At 46.4% G+C, this 18,340-nt stretch overlaps 1 protein-coding gene across 12 annotated transcripts in view; it reads left to right on the top strand.

Annotated features, from left to right (window-relative positions):
- The first annotated feature begins 1,531 nt into the window (after positions 1-1,531).
- Positions 1,532-18,340, top strand: part of UBR4 (ubiquitin protein ligase E3 component n-recognin 4) — a 59,359-nt gene continuing 42,550 nt past the window's right edge. For all 12 annotated transcript variants that reach the window (XM_075190833.1, XM_075190832.1, XM_075190828.1 and 9 more), the window contains exons 1-25: positions 1,532-1,673; positions 8,034-8,131; positions 8,509-8,612; positions 8,871-9,000; positions 9,211-9,350; positions 9,862-9,961; positions 10,497-10,638; positions 11,200-11,324; positions 11,413-11,537; positions 11,707-11,766; positions 11,996-12,183; positions 12,473-12,572; positions 13,233-13,373; positions 13,523-13,640; positions 13,974-14,158; positions 14,298-14,457; positions 14,536-14,621; positions 14,816-14,985; positions 15,635-15,917; positions 16,098-16,224; positions 16,424-16,503; positions 16,597-16,725; positions 17,176-17,358; positions 17,625-17,747; positions 17,945-18,284. In XM_075190833.1, coding sequence (XP_075046934.1) covers positions 1,549-1,673; positions 8,034-8,131; positions 8,509-8,612; positions 8,871-9,000; positions 9,211-9,350; positions 9,862-9,961; positions 10,497-10,638; positions 11,200-11,324; positions 11,413-11,537; positions 11,707-11,766; positions 11,996-12,183; positions 12,473-12,572; positions 13,233-13,373; positions 13,523-13,640; positions 13,974-14,158; positions 14,298-14,457; positions 14,536-14,621; positions 14,816-14,985; positions 15,635-15,917; positions 16,098-16,224; positions 16,424-16,503; positions 16,597-16,725; positions 17,176-17,358; positions 17,625-17,747; positions 17,945-18,284 — 3,562 coding nt within the window. In that variant the 5' untranslated portion in view covers positions 1,532-1,548. The remainder of the gene's footprint in view (positions 1,674-8,033; positions 8,132-8,508; positions 8,613-8,870; positions 9,001-9,210; positions 9,351-9,861; positions 9,962-10,496; positions 10,639-11,199; positions 11,325-11,412; positions 11,538-11,706; positions 11,767-11,995; positions 12,184-12,472; positions 12,573-13,232; positions 13,374-13,522; positions 13,641-13,973; positions 14,159-14,297; positions 14,458-14,535; positions 14,622-14,815; positions 14,986-15,634; positions 15,918-16,097; positions 16,225-16,423; positions 16,504-16,596; positions 16,726-17,175; positions 17,359-17,624; positions 17,748-17,944; positions 18,285-18,340) is intronic.

Here is an 18,340-nt window from a genome sequence, read left to right as displayed (position 1 = left end):
CAGAGTTTTGAAATTAAGTGTGTTCCACTTCACTTCACGATGTGATTGGCTGATTGATTGGCAAAGCTCTAAAGGATCATAATGCTGCTTAGATGCTGTTAATATGTTGGTCATTTAAAACCTGATTTATCTTTGATAGCATTATTTGCCATATGCAGACAGAACAAAGTGTAGGTTACGCACATTAATATGTGCAATATAAAGTCCCATCAGAACACATGTAAATAAATGTGATAAAGTCTTTATTTTGCAACTCCTAATTCTATAATCATTATTAAAAATGTTTGTACATTTTATTTTAATTTTTTTATTTTACATGAAATAAATCAGAATGTTTATTGAGCCACAGGATGCTTTCCACTGGTGTAGAGTTTACTGCACAGTTTAGTGCTCCTAGTTTTCTCTAGTATTATAAAGAATAACGAATACTACACTACACTATAGATTGTTAGAGAGTAGAAGTTACCTTTGAGCTTTGTGACCTGTTTAAAAGCATTTGGGCTACAACTTCTAATCTACTTGTTGCCCTCAGAAAGCCTGCCCAAGGCCCACCCTCCTGAAATATCACATTTAAACTTGCTCAGAGGGAAAAATATCACAGATCAGGGGTTAATAAAGCAAAGGGTTAATTATAGATTTGGGTAAATTATGATTAAGGATGTGGGGCTATTGAGGATGGGGGGGGCTATTGAGGATGAGGGGGTTACTGATTATAACGATGAAGGTGGGGTAATGACAATGAGGGGGGAAAGGATGGACAATGGGACGGAGAAGGAGTTTGAGTGGGCAAAGTTGATGCTAAGGATGGGTGAATGGGTCTGAGGACATGGGGCGCACAGAATTGATATGGGGATACAGGAGTGAGCTGAGGATTTAGGTGGAGGGGGGATAGGGAAGGGTTATGATGTAGATAGAAGGGGGTGTATTATATGTAAGAGGGGTGTGCTGTGAGTAAAATGAGGTGGGGGCTGTACGGTCATCTGTCTATTACCAGATACCATATGAACATGTGCTAAACTTTGCCTGGCTCCTAGATTGTAAAATATAATCTATAGATCCGTGTACATCACTCCCTATAACGCAATGAACCTGCATTATATCCACTGTAACTCTTTTAATCTTAATACTCTTTACAAGTGACAATTAAAATAAATGTTTTATAATGGGAAGTACTGTATATGTTAGAGTAACTCTTTATGATCATGGTTATAAGGAAACTTTAATATAATTTATAGCCTACCCTCATCAGGAATAGTGGGGGGGGGATCTTCCTATTTACTTATAGAATGTATCAGAGTCTGGGGGCACAAGTTACTGAGGAACTACAAGTGCCAGCAAGCCCTTGTGCAGTGATCTGTAATCCCAGGCATGTATTATACATGTATTATTGTACAGCTAGTGATTACCAGCCAGCCAGTGCCCACACCAAGATGGCGGCCAGGGCGCTGCCACTCCCAACATGGCGCCCGGAGCCGGCTGTCACGTGCTGCGGTCTCTCCGGTAAAGGAGGCTCTCACTTCCGGTAGCTGCTCAGACACTGTCAGCAAGATGGCGTCGAGTGGTGGCTCCTCGGGGCCCGGGTGGGAGGTGGCGGTGCGGCCGCTGCTGTCCGCCTCGTACTCCGCGTTCGACATGAAGGAGCTGCCGCAGCTGCTGTCCTCCGTCATAGAGAGGTGAGAGAGAGAGAAGGGGGGAGAGCTGTGTCACTGCGGCCATGACAGCCCTGTCACTGACAGAGAGACCCCCCTCCCCTCCATGACAATGACCCCTGCCCTGACAGAGACAGCCCCCCATGACAGCCCTGTCACTGACAGACCCCCCCCTCCCCTCCATGACAATGACCCCTGCCCTGACAGAAAAAGCCCCCCATGACAGCCCTGTCACTGATAGAGACCCCCCCTCCCCTCCATGACAATGACCCCTGTCACTGACAGACCCCCCCCTCCCCTCCATGACAATGACCCCTGCCCTGACAGAAAAAGCCCCCCATGACAGCCCTGTCACTGATAGAGACCCCCCCTCCCCTCCATGACAATGACCCCTGTCACTGACAGACCCCCCCTCCCCTCCATGACAATGACCCCTGCCCTGACAGAGACAGCCCCCCATGACAGCCCTGTCACTGACAGACCCCCCCTTCCCTCCATGACAATGACCCCTGCCCTGACAGAGACAGCCCCCCATGACAGCCCTGACAGAGACAGAGAGACCCCCCCTCCCCTCCATGACAATGACCCCTGCACTGACAGAAACAGCCCCCCATGACAGCCCTGTCACTGACAGCGAGAGCCCCCCCATGACAGCCCTGTCACTGACAGCGAGAGCCCCCCCATGACAGCCCTGTCACTGACAGCGAGAGCCCCCCCATGACAGCCCTGTCACTGACAGAGAGAGCCCCCCCATGACAGGACAGCCCTGTCACTGACAGAGAGAGCCCCCCATGACAGTGATCCCTCTGCCCTGACAGACCCCCCGCCAATGATAGTGACCCCCACCCCTGACAGACCCACCCTCCCTCCGACCCCCAGCCACTTACAGATATCCCTCTCCCCTGAGACCCCAGACAATGACCCCCCCCCCCCCCCCCGCCCTGACAAAGAGAACACACCCCAGAGGTCCCTAGCCCCTGACCGAGACCACCTTCCCCTGCTCACCAGAGAGATCCCCCTTACACACTGATACCGCTGTCAGACACTGCCCTCCCCAGTCACTTAAACCCCTGACAGAGACCACACACCCTAGAGACCCCCCCCCTCCCCTGCTCACCAGCAAATGGCACCTGAGATCCCCATTACACACTGACACCCCCGACAGAGACCAAACACCCTAGAGACCCCCAGTCACTGACACCCCTGACAGAGGCCACACACCCTAGAGACCCCCAGTCACTGACACCCCCGACAGAGGCCACACACCCTAGAGACCCCCAGTCACTGACACCCCCGACAGAGGCCACACACCCTAGAGACCCCCAGTCACTGACACCCCTGACAGAGACCACACACCCTAGAGACCCCCAGTCACTGACACCCCTGACAGAGACCAGACACCCAGTCACTGAGAGGGACCATATTTTCAGCCTACTGTTGTGGGTGTCTGTTGTATAGTGGTCTTGGGGCGTGGTGGAATGATCTAGTCTGTCAGTGGTAGGGGGGTGGTCTCTGTCAGTGATGTTATGGGTGATATCACACCCCAATCACTTACACACCATATAATACAATCCATCAGTAACAAGAGTTGTCAGGAATATATTCTCTGCTCTGACAGCCCTCGTGTCCCTTTATGCTGACTGAATGTTGGAAGACCCTCCATGTCTCCATGACATGAATCACAAGTTGTTCCAGGGCTTGTAGGCTTGTCCCGGGTGCCAGCTCTGTGACATGTAGCGTGTTATGCAACATGGTGTCTGTTCTAGGAAGTGGGCACTATTTATAATCACATTTCACACATCGGGAAGTCTAGGCCTCTGTGTATTGGTTCTGGAGGACTTTGTGTTATGGTAACAGTTTTGTTGGAGTGTGGCCTCAGGGTGTTGGTAATGCTTTGTCATCACAGATGTGTGAATTTTGGAGCAGGAATGTTAGGACTCAGAGACGAGGCTTGGCACTGGAAATATGTTTAAATTAACCAGACAAGTTTAGTTTGTTTGCCACATGAGCAGGTTTGATGGCTTAAGAAGCACCTGTTGCTGACATATGGTGGAGGCAGCCATTTATATGCATTGTCATTATTGCATTTATTTCTTTTATTTTGGGCTTTATTAGTCAAGTTAGAATTCCACAGAAAAACTTTTCTTTTTAGGAAATATTGCAGATTTTAAAAAAAGTGGCACAATGATAAACTTACTTTCCCTCCGAATCTCAAAGCAGATGTGAAAAAGGCTCAATTTGAATCATAATTGTGTTGCACTTATCGTGTCACTTTATTTATCCTTGTTAACTGTCCAATGTGCTGTTTGGCAGTTATCACTTACCTATGAATATTATTTTTTTCTACTGTCGCTGATTAAAATGACAATGGACCAATTGCAGAAACATTTTACTTTCTCTTAAAGGACAATTGTTGCAAAATTGTAAGACGAACAGTAGTTTATTATATAGATCAGCCACAGCATTAAACCCACCTGCCTAATATTGTGTAGGTCCCAGCTCTGACCCATCGAGACATGGACTTCACAAGACCTCTGAAGGTGTCCTGTGGTATCTGGCACCAAGACATTAGCAGCAGATCCTTTAAGTCCTGTAAGTTGTACAGTGGGGCCTCCGTTGCTGGGACTTGTTTTTTGAACACATCCCAGAGATGCTCAATCAGATTGAGATCTGGGGAATTTGGAGGTCAAGTCAACACCTTTAAACTAACTTTGTCATGTTCCTCAAACCATCCTGAACAAGTTTTGCACATTATCCTGCTGAAAGAGGCCACTGACATCAGGAAATATTGTTGCCATTAAGGGGTGTAATTGTTTTGCAACAATATTTAGGTAGAGGGTCCGGGTCAAAGTACACATGAATGCCAGGACCCGAGGTTTCCCAGCAGAACATTGCCCAGAGCATCACACTGCCTTCGCTGGCTTGTCTTCTTCCCATAGTGCATCCTGGTGCCATCTCTTCCCCAGGTAAATGATGCACACACACCCGGCCGTCCACATGATGTAAAAGAAAATGTGATTCATCAGACCAGGCCATCTTCTTCTATTGTTCCATGGTTCTGGTGCTCATGTGCCCATTGAATGCGCTTTCGGCGGTGGACAGGGGTCAGCATGGGCTCTCTGACTGGTCTGTGGCTACACAGCCCCATACGCAGCAAGCTGCGATGCTCTGCGTGTTCTGACACCTTTCTATCATACCCAGCATTAACACTTTCAGCAATTTGTGCTACATTAGCTCTTCTGTGGGATTGGACCAGACAGGCTAGCCTTCACTCCCCACCTGCATCAATGAGCCTTGGGCACCCATGACCCTGTCGCTGGTTCACCAGTTGTCCTTCCTTGGACCACTTTTAGTAACTTCTAAACACTGCATACCGGGAACCCCCCGCAAGGCCTGCCGTTTGGAGATGCTCTGACCCAGTCATCGAGCCATCACAATCTGGCCCTTGTCAGAGTCGCTCAGATCCTTACACTTTCACATTTGTCCTGCTTCCAACACATCAACTTCAAGAACTGACTGTACACCTGCTGCCTAATATATCCCACCCCTTGTCAGGTGCCATTGTAACCAGATAATCAGTGTTATTCACTTGTCAGTGGTTTTACTGTTGTGTCTGTATATATAGATAGATTTAGATATATTTAATGTGTTTTATTTGGTCATTAATATTTGTAGATATTCATCATCGTTTCCTATAAATGCTCCTACTCTCAGTATAAATATCTTTATAAGTCTGAAGCCGCCTTTTACTGAGCATGCAAACCGTGCACCACAGACCGTTTTGTTGGTCTGCCATAAACTTATCAAAGTAGGTAGGTTATTTGGCTTCTGACAGAATGGTCTCTAGTATGAGTGGTAGGGTATTTAGGGTGTGTGAGCTCTAGTGGGATGGTAACTAGTGTGAAAGTCTTCATATCCTCAGTACAGCTCTGCGTCATATGATTGGTGCGATATAAATAATACTAATATGCGGTTGCAGGGTTTGGACGTGACACATAGACAGAGGTGTCGGCGTGTAGATCACTGTGGTGTGACTGTAAGGGTTTAACGACGACATCCACCATCGTGTGTCTGAAGGCTTTTAGTTACTACATTGTCCTATACAGTTGCTCTTTGCCTTAAATCCAAGGACTGCCGTAAAGATAAGGACACTTTTCACGTGAGAAATCTGCAAAAATTGTGTGTAAATATGCCGTAGCGTGTCAGGAAGTGAAGATATTTCTTGTATGACGTCATAAGTACCAAGACATCGGACTACAGTCAGATGGTTGACACTGTGGCACAGTGGTTAGCATTGTTGCTTCACAGCTAGATTCTGCCCAGGGCAATATTCTCTGTACAGTTCCACGTAATGTCAAGGTGTGGGAAATCTTCCTAAAGACGGGGATTACATCATTTTAATTTACAAGGAGCGTAGAAACTAGGAAAAAAATCTAAAAAGCTTATTTAAGTTGATGAGAACAAAGAATGTCAGAGTTTGTGTGGTCAGCGTTGTTCTGACGGCCTCACAAAGAGCATAACTCGGTCTCGTTCATACGTCACAAATATATAAAAACAACAACAAAAGCAGGTAGATGGCTTCAGCCGTAGGTGGCAGTAGAGTCCTATCTAAGGTATACAAGAATATTGTAATATAGGAAATATGTGGAGGTGAAAGTTCATAGCTTAATAATAATAAGAAAAGCAACAATAATCCAGACGACAAGCCCCCAGCAAGCAGGTACAATTAAACGAGACCTCTGGAAACTGACGGATTTCTCAAAACATTGTCTGAAGATGAGACTTTTTTTACTGTCCACAAACTTATACAGCATTTCCCTTCTTAAAGGAGAAAGAACACATTCAGAATATACAAATATAGATATAATATGTAAAAATGAAGAATATCTAACATTGGTGTGTGTATATATATATATATACAGTAATATACTTAAAAGACTTTAAATGTGGATCTTTCTTCAAAAACTTCCAGGCAAAAACTCCACATCTTTGTAAATATCCCTTGAGTCCTGTAGGATCTGTGTTCTGACTGGGGGGGGCAGGGGGGCAGGACCAATTCCTAATTATAATAAACCTGTTTTAATCAAAAGTATGAGTAACACATATGCATATATCATTCTGCACTGATCATTCATTCTCTAAATCTTTGTATTTAGGAGGTTAAACCACTGTCCTATCAATTTAATGTTTGTCTGTGACCTGGTGCCCGTGCCTGGTTTCGCTGTTTTACAAATGTTTTGCGAGGCCAGGGCTGGAATTTCCTAAATCTGCTGAATCATGTGGGCTGTGAAACCATTGTATGGACAAAACCTCAGTTTATATATCGGGAGAGGAATCCGTAGCAGAAAGATGTAATAATACCACTGTATAGGTCACTGGTACGGCCTCATCTAGATACTGTGTTCAGTTCTGGAGGCCATATCTACAGAAGGATATAAATACATTGCAGACTGTACAAAGAAGGGCAACTAAAATGGTGCATGGCCTACAGCACAAAACTTACCCGGAAAGACTAAAAGATCTTAAGATGTAAAGTTTGGAGCAGAGAAGGGAAAGAGGGGATAGAAACATTCAAATATATCTAGGGTTATAACAAGGTGCAGGAGGGAAACATTCTACAAAGGAAGAGAAGTACTAGAACACAAGGACATGTACTGACACTGGGGGGAAGGAGGTGCAGAGACAGAAAGGGTAGTGGATAAGTGGAATAGCCTCCCATCAGAGGTGGTAGTGACTGATAGAGCCGCAGAATGCTTAATTTTGCAATTGTCTTTTAGTAAATGTTTCCTATGTTTTATGATTTATTTAAGCAGACTGGATGGGCCAAGTGGTTCTTATCTGCCGTCAAATTCTATGTTTCTATACTGCAGATAGAGGGCTTTACACCAGAATCTAAGATCGATATGGTATATATTATAATTAAAGAGCAGTTAATCCTCTAAATTGATATTTTACCCACTCCGTTAAATTAGCCATTAAACAAAATATTGGCACAGTTGTCCTCTAAACGACCAGTGAGCCTAAAATGCAAATTATGTACAATGTATTTATGCGTAAATTATTTGTATAACGCTGTAGGTTACATGTGGAAAGTGCCAGATGTTAGGAGTACTAAGAGCTTACAGTCTAATATACATATTGAGAAGACGCGCAACATATATGCTAATATTGCAGCCGTTTCAGACCTGTTGATATTCTATACAGGATTGATTATTGAAGAGGTGGTGGGGGTTATGATGCACATCAGACTTTAGTGATTAAAAAGCTGATAACAGAAAACAATAGCATATGGTATGGGTTACACGTTATATTTTTGTACTAGTGATCCTTTTAAATGCCTGTATTCTTTATTTACACCAATCCCCACCTGATGTCTCCTTCCAGTGAGTCCGAGATTCTGCACCATGACAAACAATATGAACCGTTCTACTCCTCGTTTGTGGCGCTGTCCACTCACTACATCGTCACCGTCTGTAACCAGAGTAAGTGCCGTTCTCTAATACAGAAAGAGGTGACCTGCAGCTGGTCGGGTGTGCTGGCACTTGTAGTTCCACAGCAGAGAGCCGCAGGATGCTTACCTTTGCAGTTGCCTTTTAGTAAATGTGTTTCCTATGTTTTATGATTCTTTTGAGCCGTATACTTTCCATCCTTGGGTTACAAACCTCCAGGCGTTTAACTAGCATTAAGAAAATATATAGACATTCCTAATTACCATGGTAAAAACAAAATATTGAGCAAATAGCGTTCAAGTAAAATCACTAGTGTGTGTGTAGTAACACTGGAAACATGTAGATCACACTTATATTACACCACTGACTCTGAGCTCCTAGACGGTTATTAGACTGTTCTCTTCTCTCAGTTCCCAGGAACCAGCTACAGTCTGTGGCTGCCGCCTGCAAAGTCCTGCTTGAGTTTTCCGTGCTGCGGCTGGAGAGCCCGGACGAGGCGTGCGCAGTGTCGCAGGTGGGTTCAGGCGTTGTCACCGACTATAATAATCTGCATTTATTTACAATGAGTGAGCTTTTAACTTCAGTATTGTCGCACTTTGCTCATACTGTTAATATATAAGAACCAGGACATGGGATGAGCTTTCAATGTTATAGATAATAGGGGGGGGGAGGTGCATCCTTCTGCCAGTTTCCTAATGTTCTTTCATGACCCAAGATTGAATCATTTCTGTTGGCTATATAATAATGATTGAAACGCTTGTTTATTTTGTAGAAGCACCTGATCCTCCTGATCAAGGGTCTCTGTACCGGCACTAGCCGTCTGGATCGCACGGAGATCATCACTTTTACTGCAATGATGAAGTCCTCCAAACTGCCGCAGACTGTGCAGACCCTGTCTGACGGTGAGCAGGAGGGGCTTTATGGGGGGGTGAGCTCCTAATGGTTGTGTTGAGGGAGTTAGGCACGGTTTGATGGTAGATAACATTTGGACTACGTCTGTGGGGCCCTGGGCCTCGGGCTGCCTCTGTGGGGGGGACCCGGGCTGCCTCTGTGGGGGGGCCCCGGGCTGCCTCTGTGGGTTTATCCTCAACTCCTGGTGTTTTCTCCAACAGTGGAAGATCAGAAAGAAATGGCTGTTCTGCTAAGTCCTGAGTTGCGTCAGAAAGAGGTGAAAATGAACTTTATCAATCAGCTGAAGTCTGTGTTTAATCCCCGGAGCTCCACATTACCACCTGCCCAGTGTCACACACAGGTGAGCACTCTTCTGTTATCTTATTGTCTGTGTTATATCTATCTCTGGTAATTGGTTTCTATGTATGCTCACTTAGCAGGCAGTGGTCCCGGCTGGCGTCTCCTATTGCTGCACGTTTCCATGCAGCTCTCCCACCTCTCCATAACGCGCCACAGGCATCCCTGCACTGTCCTGTATAACAGAGGTGCTCAGGGGCCACCAACAGGTCATGTTCTCAGGATTTCGGTCGGTAGAAACAGGTGGGATAATTACTGACCCAGAAAAATAGATTTAACCCTTCTGTGCACGGTTAAAGAAATCCTGAAAACATGAACTGCTAGTAGCACTCGAGCACTGGGTTTTGGCACCACTGATATACAGCATATGACAGTTGCATGGAAATACTGGGCTATAGACCCGTCGGATGCCTTCCCTGTGGGCCGGGAGACAGTAATCCATTGGAGATGACGAGACCCTGTCTATACTGTTCTGTTATCTGCTAATCTGCTGTGTACGTGGTTTCTATTATTAGGCGGAGTCCGAGGTAGACGATACAAGTTCTGATCAAGCATCTGTAGCTAAAACGAAGAGCACCTTCATAGCGCAAAATGTGGCCAGTCTCCAGGAGCTGGGTAAGAGGAGATCACAGCAAGAACCTGTCTCTGATCAGACTTGTAGATTGTTTTGTGGAATTTTGTGCATTGTTTCAACCCAAAGCCCTTTTCAAGCAGAGTTGTTTCTCTTCTACATGGAATTTAATTTTCCTCGCCAACAAAAACCAAGGTGCAGCCTTGTGCTGGTATCACAGGCGGGTGGCGGAACTCTCAGGGGTCCCATCACATCCTCTGATCGGATCATAGGAATTAGCAGAATGCCTGTAATGTCTGTAAATCAGTAACTGGTCCTGCTGTGACATCACTAATGATGTATAAATCCAGAAAATGACCTCTACAGCAAGGCAGATATTCCAAATATTCCTGTCTGAGCATAGCTGGGTTAATTTGTGGATTAGCAGAAAACCTGGCACTATCCTGCAGCTGGAAGGCTGGATGATTTGCATAGCTATGTAAATCTATATATACATTGTCTTGTACAGTACTGTTACACACATACTTATCCTAGTTGGTGACTGTATTTTACTCACTGCAGTTTATTTTTGTGTTGTAGGTGGGTCAGAGAAATTACTAAGAGTCTGCCTGAATCTGCCCTACTTCCTGAGATACATTAATCGTTTCCAAGATGCTGTATCGGCCAACTCCTTTTTCATAATGCCGGCGACCGTGGGGGACGCCACAGCTGTCCGCAATGGGTGAGAGGGCAACCGAGTTGCACTGCGAGATATTATCCTGTTGTAGCTAAACTTTCACTGTGTGTGATAGGCTGACCAGTGGCAGGTCTAGACTTTGCTTCTGGGGGGGTTGCAGAGTTCCCCCTCTATTGGGACAATCTGGTGAATGACTGGAACTATCCGTCAGAGTGTGGAGACCGCCCACTGCCGTCACCATCCGCCAATCGATCAGTGTGGCACTCGAACACCCACAACTATGCGGCATCTCTGATTGTGTTTAACCAGGATTCTCTGCCTGCCCCTCGGCCACTAGACCCATCTATGTGTAGTGCGGCCCAAATACTGGCCCCGGGTAGTGGGGGCGATCTTCCTTTGGATCCTGTCCGCAGTTTGTTGTCATTTATATCACAAGTGTCCCAAAAATGGACAACTTCACCTTCACACGACTTTATTCAGTTTGTTCGTTCTCTCCTGCAATTTTTACTGATTATTTTGTTCTAGTTTCACCGATACTGTTCTGTCTGCCAGTCGGAGGCGTTGGATGCAGCTCTCCTATAATCCGTGATGTGTTTCTTGTTACAGGTTTCATTCCCTTGTGATTGACGTGACGATGGCCCTGGACACACTGTCCCTGCCGGTCATGGAGCCACTAACTCCTCCTCGGCTTAAGGACGTCACTCTCCTGGCCCTGAGCTGCCTGTACGCAGGTAAATGTCTCCTATAAAGACCGTTCTCTGATCTGCGTCTCGCACACAGCAATGACGTTCTGTCCTCTCTCTCTCCCGCAATGTGAAGGGGTGAGTGTCGCCACGTGTATGGCTCTTCTCCATGTCGGGGGGACCCAGCAGGTCCGGACTGGATCTACAAGCAGCAAAGAGGAAGACTATGAGAATGATGCTGCCATTATAGTGCAGAAATGTGTAAGTGCCATTATTATTTATAAGCTGTCACAAAAATCTGCAGCGCCATCTAGTGGGAATATAGGGCATTGTACAACAACAAAAGTACCGGTATTTGTCATAAAGAGCCTGCACGGGTGGACAATGTATGTCATGTGATTTCTTTATCTGTGTTAAATTTGTTTTGTAGTTGGAAATCTATGAGATGATTGGACAAGCGATAAGCAGTTCCAGAAGAGCAGGAGGAGAGGTGAGCTGAGCTTCTGTGTTTTATTATTAAATAGAAGTAGGTGTAGAACAGATGGTTCTGCTCATAACGCGATATCTGTACTAAAATAATAACATCTAATTGGTAGCTTTGGAAACCACCAATTTGGTAAATGTCCCCATTTGTAGATATTTAAGATTCTTGCTGACGTATGCTATTAAGATCTGTCCTGTTGAGCCTGCAGTTACAAGCGTCTGTGATTTCATTCTAGCATTACCAGAACTTTCAGCTGCTGGGGGCCTGGTGCCTGGTGAACAGTCTGTACCTGATCCTCAACCTCAGCCCCACTGCCCTGGCAGACAAAGGGAAGGAGAAAGATCCGCTGGCAGCGCTCAGAGTCCGGGACATCGCCCGAGCCAAAGAGGGGGCAGGCTCCCCCAAACTGGGTCCTGGTAAAGGGTACGTTGGTTAAACATGTGGAGCAGAAACTGATTAGAATAAATAATAGTCTTATTTGATTGACTAAAAATAACTGATGACGCATGTCTCGTCGCAGTAGATAAAGCTCCGCCCACAGCAGTTATATGCCCCGCCTCCACTACTGTTAATTTGTTGTGTTGTGAGGGTTGTATTTTGTTTTGCCATCTACCATAAGGAGACAAAGGTTTAAGTACATAAAACATTTATTAGAAGTGCTTCACCTGCCTGCTTTAGGAAGTTACATTTTGTTTTGTTTTTTCCCCACTAGACACCAGGGATTTGGAGTCCTTTCGGTAGTGCTAGCGAATCACGCCATCAAACTGCTGACCTCTCTCTTCCAAGACCTGCAAGTGGAGACGCTGCACAAGGTGACTAAATAATGTCTGTCCTTCTACTGCCCTAACTCCTGACCTTGGTCTAGTACCGCACGGTCCCTTTACCACAAAGATCACATAACCCGATGCATCACCCTACACGCAGCTTGTACACGGTCCCTTTACCACAAAGATCACGTGACCCAGTGCATCACCCTACACGCAGCTTGTACACTGTCCCTGCACCACAAAGATCACATGACCCAGTGCATCACCCTACACGCAGTTAGTACACTGTCCCTTCTCCACAAAGATCACATGACCCAGTGCATCACCCTACATGCAGCTTGTACACTGTCCCTTCTCCACAAAGATCACATGACCCAGTGCATCACCCTACACGCAGCTTGTACACTGTCCCTTCTCCACAAAGATCACATGACCCAGTGCATCACCCTACATGCAGCTTGTACACTGTCCCTTCTCCACAAAGATCACATGACCCAGTGCATCACCCTACACGCAGCTTGTACACTGTCCCTGCACCACAAAGATCACATGACCCAGTGCATCACCCTACACGCAGCTTGTACACTGTCCCTGCACCACAAAGATCACATGACCCAGTGCATCACCCTACATGCAGCTTGTACACTGTCCCTGCATTTCTCTCTCCTCGCCCCCTATTCTGTGCTCACAACTTGTCTCTTGCAGCAAACCTGGGACACAGACGGACCCCTTGCCGAGCTGAGTATAGCAGCCCAGAGCACATCAATCCAGAGAATACAACGGCTCATTGACTCCATTCCTCTGACAAACTTATTGTTCACTATTTTATCCACGTCCTACCGCAAGGTGAGAAATAATTTGCTCTCAGTTACTCCTCTCTTCTAGGAGAACGGTAGAGAGGGGGGTCTGTGGGGACAGGGAGGAGTTTAGATGTTTTAGCTGTGAATACTTTCTGTATTAAGGGTTTACATTCTCCCACCGTGTCTGTCACACAGGCCTGTGTCTTACAACGACAAAGGAAAGGATCTATGAGCAGTGATGCCAGCGCATCCACAGACTCAAACACATACTACGAAGATGACTTCAGCAGCACAGAGGAGGACAGCAGCCAAGGTAATGTCTCGCTTGTTGTATATTACTCTGATGGATTAATTGTTATAAATATGCACGGAGGCTTGAAGGGGACTCGTATGTTTATAATGCATGTTCCTGCTTCCCAATATCCCCACTGTTATCCGTGTCTAAAGCTGATCACGCACATGTTGTTCTGGTTTGTTCAGTTGGCCAAACATTACAGCATTTGCAGCCCCGGAACGATTGTTTTAACGCTCTAAATCTAATTGGATGTCATTGGGCAGATTACAGATCTGCTTTGCATGCGTTATTGACCTCTGAATGTGTAGCTCATTGTTGGCATTAACCTGGTACTGTGGTATCTCCATGCAGATGATGACAGCGAGCCTATCCTGGGGCAATGGTTTGAAGAGACCATCTCCCCATCTAAAGAGAAGGTACCACCTCCACCCCCACCGCCACCTCCTCTCGAGAGTTCTCCTAGAGCCAAAAGTCCCAGCAAGCAGCACCCTGCGGGGAATGGCAACATCCTGGCCAGCCGCAAGGATCCAGAGCTGGTATGAGCAGTCCCAAGAGCTCACAGTCATAAATAGTGCTGTAGTCGGTGTGACCGTCATATGTTTGATTTCCTATTATTTCTTAGTGGTCACACTGTTATGTCTGCGGATATGTAACGACCTCTCTGTTTTCCTCCAGTTTCTCAGTCTGGCATCCAATACACTGAATTTTATCACAAGCTGCATGCTGAATTCTCGCAGCAATTTCATCCGGAACTACTTGAGCGTGTCGCTGACGGAGCAGCACATGGCCACCCTGGCTTGTATCATCAAGGACGTGGACAAGGATGGCCTGAAAGGTGAGAGGGTATCAGCCTGGGCGTGACTGTCCTCAGATGAGTTGGTTATCTTACACCCCCGCGTGCTTTGTCTCGTAGGCTCATCTGATGAGGACTTTGCGGTCGCTCTGTACCAGTTCAATCACTGTTTGGTTACGTCTGATCTCCAGTCTCCTACACTACAGGTAATTGGCCGCGGATCAGCGCCATATCTATAAATAAAATGTATCAGCAACTTTGGTTTCTTACTTTACTCCAGCGAGTGCCCCCGTTCCATGTGTTTCTTTAAGGTGCTTTTTTGGATTTTTGCTTCTGACATGTTTCCGTTCTAGGTGCAGATTTTGGTTATTTATTGGTTTTTCTATTTTCCTTCCTGCAGAGCGCTCTTCTACAGCAGCTTGGAATCGCCCCTCTAAGCGAGGGCCCGTGGCCCCTTTACATTCACCCCCAAAGTCTCTCTGTCCTGTCCCGTCTTCTCTTGCTGTGGCAGCACAAAGCCAGCATCCAGGGAGAGCCGGACATAGCAGAATGTCTCCGGGTCTGGGAGAGGTAAGAACTGCTCCCCGTTATATTACAGCCACAGCTCTGTCATCGTCACTAGCTTCTGAGGAGCAGCACGGACAATAAGATGCTCACACAGAATCATTGTGAGGAGCAAAGACAAACGTGGAAATAGATCTTTAAACGTTATTGTATCGGATCCGGTAGAGATCGGACCAACGTAAACACACACAGGGTCACCCGGTAATGCATATAGTACTATGATATATTACGTAGCGTACACATAGCAAGGTACGGAGTTCTCTGTTACTAATGTTAGTATAAGAAAGGGGCAAGAAATAAAGAGGGTAGATAGAGGTTAATATGTATTTATATCCATTCTCAGAAGTAGTATGGTAATCCGTGTCATCCAAGACCCAATAAAATGCTGAGGTAGAAAGAAATGGTCACCGTTGCAGATGTGGTTTAAAGCATGTAAATAATCCTATTGAAATAAACACTAGACACTTACACTATCTAAATAAATATACTATACACATGTATGAGCATCCTCTGCAGATTTCCGTTCCGTTGGGACTTTCGTCTTTGAGAAATGTAGCCCTGACTAAGTATTCTGTGACCTATATAAAGTTATTGTCGAAGACTGTTCCTAATCGTGAGTGTGCTGGTTCCTTCTTAAACTTTTACCTTTTCTCAGATTTGTTGGGACCCTGAAACAGAACATCCTGCAGGGGGTGGTCCCAGGGGACGTAGAAGACGTCAACGTGGATCATCTCCAGCTCCTTCTCCTGATCTTCCACAATCTGTCAGACGGGGGGCGCCAGACCATCCTGTTACTGGTTATACGGACACTGCAGGACCTGGCTAGTAACCTGGAGTCCCAGCTGCCGGCCGTCCCCCTGCTGCTGGCAAGACTGCTGCTTGTGTTCGACTACCTCCTGCACCAGTACTCCAAACCCCCACTCTACCTGTTTGAGCAGGTAAATAGAGATCCCTGGACATGTCTGTTGGCTAATAGTTAAAGCCTACTGTGGTCCAATAATGACCCATATATGAGGGAAGTAATAGCAGGAACGTTACTGCGTCCTATTGGGAGTTCTGCTTTAAGTGAGCTGCTTCCTCCTCTATTCAGTTATATACGGTTCGTTCCTGTCTTACAGGTGCAGTATAATCTTCTGACCCCTCCCCTGGGCTCCGGCTCATCGCAGGAAGGGTCTTGTCGCACCTCAGCCGTCTACTACGGGTTTAAAGAAGTGGAAGAAAATTGGACCAAACATTGCACAGCAGGTGAGACAACGCAGCAGAAATGTTGGCGTCCTTGGTGTCCTCCCCACTCCACAATTATCTTGCCTATATGTCACCATTAATGCCTCTTCCTCCCTTTGCCCTGGTTTGAGTTTAGGTTCTGGCTCATGGGACATATTCCTGACACACCTGTGTGTGTGCTGTGTCTTAAGTGACTGATTTTGAATGATTTGTGTTACAGATGCTGCTCCGCAGCCTCGATTCTACAGCATCCTCTCTCAGGAGGTCTCCGAAGATGACCTACATAGGCTTGATAATGAAGTAAGATCTGCTCATTCACTGAATGCAGTCACTGGACACATCATATATAGTCCATTGATGGAGCAATCATTAACTGCTGTGTCCTGTCTCCAGGTCTGTGAAGTCCTCTTCTCTGAAGCCTTGAAGTACGACGACTTGTACGCATCTCTTATCTCTCTGCTGGCTGCCGGCTCCCAGTTCGATACAGTTAGGAGAAATGAGAACAAGAGCATCACTGCCCTGGTGAGATCTCTATAAAGTCTCTCAGACTGTCCACCTCTGTTAGATCATCATCGTTCACTTGTATAGCACCGCCAGTTCCACAGCGCTGTACAGAATATTTGTCATTCACATCCCTGCCACATTGGAGCTTAAAACACACACACACGTTAAATTTGTCAGGAGCCAATTAACCTACCAGTATGTTGTTGGAGCGTGAGAGGAAACCGGAGCACCTGGAGGAAACCCACGCAAACACGGGGAGAACATACAAACTGCACACAGATAGCACCTGGTTGGGAATGAAACTCATGACCCCAGTGCTGTGAGGCAGAAGTGCTAACCTTGTCTTCTCCCCACCCCTCTCCCTTCATTTCTTGAATACAAAAATGTCAATGTGTGTTTTATTCAATGATGTCATTAATTAAGGTTAGGGATGGTTTGGTGTGAAACATGTCGTTCTCCCCTCCCTAGGAGGCGTGTGCTCTTCAGTATCACTTCCTTATACTGTGGAGGATTCTGGGAATATTGCCGCCATCCAAACGCTACATGAAGCAGCTGTCACTGAATGTATCTGGGCCTAGTGAATGTGAAATCTTGCACACACTGCGCTGGGCATCACGGCTCAAAGTCCCATCTTACCAGCTCTGGATCAAGGTATGGAAGCTGGTGATAACTCCGCAGAATATTGGGATTAGCCATTCCTTGTTGGGAGATTGTTGTAGAAAATGTGTTCGCACGTGTACCAGCATCTTGCCAGAAGATCTAGTTATTCAGCCGTGGCATTATAGTGATATTGTATAAACGCCAGTGATAGCGCCTAGTCATCTTCTCTACTGTGCAGTCTCTGAATGCAGCCACCTGGTCCTTATTCTTTTTGCTAGACGTCAATATGTGGTTGTTTTCCTCCTCCTTATGTTCAGGATCATCTTGGAAAGCAGGGAATGCAGCCCGACGAAGCCGCTTCACTGGCGGAACAAACTTCAGCCAAATGCAACTCTATAAATTATGATGTGGAGGTGGCGGAAGAGTACATTGCCCAACAGGTGGGTGCACTGGCGGAAGTGGGGCATATTTGCAGTTTAAAATGCAAGTATTCAATACTTTGATATACGTTCTCTAGAATCTGATACATACCGACCATCTTTATGGACCACATACCGACCATCTTTATGGACCACATCCTTCACTGACACTGCATTTACTCCATGAGTTAATTATTGGCTCTGACTCTTTATTGTAGATCTCCACTTACTGCAGCTCTGACGGATACACGTTCGAGCAGCTCCGCAAGGGCCCCAACCTGCAGTGCATCTATACATTGGACGCCGTCATCTGCAAGGTGCAGGTGTCTCTGGATGAGCATTTCTCAAAGTTATCCGCTGAGACCGACCCGCAGAAATCCTCGCTGGTCGCCAAGAACCTACTGCCAGCCGCGCTGCAGCTGCTAGATATGTACGCCTCCCTCACCCGCTGCTATCTGCTCCGGAGCCTGCCCGAGGAGGGGTCTGATGAGATGAAGCTGCAGGGCTATGGGGCTGTGCTGGCGATCGGCTCTGCCCGCTGCAAAGCCAACACACTGGGTAAGATGACCAAAACGTCAAGGGCCACGCTACGGAATGCATGAGCTGGCCCCGGG

This window comes from Mixophyes fleayi, chromosome 11 (genome assembly GCF_038048845.1).
Source record: "Mixophyes fleayi isolate aMixFle1 chromosome 11, aMixFle1.hap1, whole genome shotgun sequence".
NCBI lineage: Eukaryota > Metazoa > Chordata > Amphibia > Anura > Limnodynastidae > Mixophyes > Mixophyes fleayi.
This window is presented reverse-complemented; position numbering and strand designations above follow the sequence as displayed.